Here is a 1,375-nt window from a genome sequence, read left to right as displayed (position 1 = left end):
TAAGCGAACCTGAATATTGTTTATGTATCTGAATTAACTGGACCATCGCAACACTTATCTACTCAATGAAAAACAAAGAACGGCTACGTCCCTGTCGCCCAATCACTTGTTCAACTTTGCTTCAGCACATCGCTCTGAGATTTCATATCGAATGCACTGATGATGACATTCACGACGACACTTATCACCGTTATGCCGGTCAGAATGTTATTGAGATAGTCGGACCGTTTCTGCTCCTCTACCTTGTTCACATCGAACACAACGGCAAGCACAACAATCAGCAAGGCTTGGAACAACTGTTGGGACACGTAGAGGGACATATAGTGGTTCGGTTATTGGGTAAAATTCGTTTAGCTTACCCACGCGACCGTTACCTGCAGTGAAATCGAAATGATGATAAGCGTCAGCAGTAGGTGGTAGAACTCGTGCGCCGTGCCAACGGTTAAGATGTACTTCAGCTGCGATGCATTAGCGGTCAGGAGCGCGAGATCCAGCATGCCCTGTGCGATCGATTTCCGCGTGGCGTAGCTATTCAAATCCAGTCCCTTTATGCTGTTGAACTAAGGAAGCACCAAAAACAACAATCGGTAATTTAAATCGCACGCCGTTTGTTCGTTGTTTCATTTGCAATCTCACCAGCTCTCTAGCTGTAACGTCTGTATGGTCACCACTTGATGCACCCGTCCCCTGACCAGATCCTGCGATGTCCTTTGAAGCCATCCTTATTACTCAAGTAATTTTTGGTACCACGCGATCTTCACAGGTGTAACTGGACTAGTTCCTGCGCTCACTAGAGCTTCCTTCTACTGGCGTCTTTTAGGAAAAAACGATTGCTTTAATAATAACTTATTTAACGCAATCTTATCTTTGCCCGATAGCGCCCGATGTATCGAAGACGTACTAGCGCTCGCGTTCTCGGTAGTCGATTGGTGGTACGGCCTCGAAGGTGATAACGTACGCATAGTACGTCTTCTCCGTTGTTCACTGATTGACGATGTCTGGATTTTTTTTATTATCTTTTGTTAGTCGAGTATCGCTTGCAATCGAGGCATGGTACGAGGAGCTATGAACTATAAGCGCAACGTTCGATTTGAATTTATTGATCGTGTCGTTCCACGATGCTGGAAAGTATTGCTCGAAAGAAGGCGCGAGCAGTGACGGCATTATCCTTTACCACCACAACCCGGGTGCACAGTGCGCATGTCCTTTCGATGGACGCTGGAGGGGCAAGGGGTTTTATGCCGCTGCAAGAGGCGGCGTCGGTATACGGCTTCACCGTCGGGGTTTGTGGGACGCAAAGTGTCAAATACCGTGTTGTGCATGCAGACCAACCTCATTCGCTCGCTGGTCCCGGCCCTAGGATAGATAGTGGTAG

General features: G+C 47.6%; 1 protein-coding gene across 2 annotated transcripts in view; it reads right to left on the bottom strand.

Annotated features, from left to right (window-relative positions):
• LOC125954180 (ninjurin-2-like) overlaps positions 1-791 on the bottom strand; it is an 829-nt gene extending 38 nt beyond the window's left edge. The window contains exons 1-3 of one of the 2 annotated variants that reach the window (XM_049684266.1): positions 637-791; positions 360-560; positions 1-296 (exon numbers count right to left, since the gene is read on the bottom strand). The exon at positions 1-296 is cut by the window's left edge and continues 38 nt beyond it. In XM_049684266.1, the coding sequence (XP_049540223.1) occupies positions 111-296; positions 360-560; positions 637-720 (471 nt within the window). In that variant the 5' untranslated portion in view covers positions 721-791 and the 3' untranslated portion in view covers positions 1-110. The remainder of the gene's footprint in view (positions 297-359; positions 561-636) is intronic. The other variant, XM_049684267.1, reaches the window with a different exon arrangement.
• Between the last annotated feature and the right edge of the window lie 584 nt (positions 792-1,375).

The sequence above is a fragment of the Anopheles darlingi genome, chromosome 3 (genome assembly GCF_943734745.1).
Source record: "Anopheles darlingi chromosome 3, idAnoDarlMG_H_01, whole genome shotgun sequence".
Lineage (NCBI taxonomy): Eukaryota > Metazoa > Arthropoda > Insecta > Diptera > Culicidae > Anopheles > Anopheles darlingi.
The sequence above is the reverse complement of the archived record's forward strand: the minus strand, read 5'-3'. Positions and strand labels throughout refer to the sequence as shown.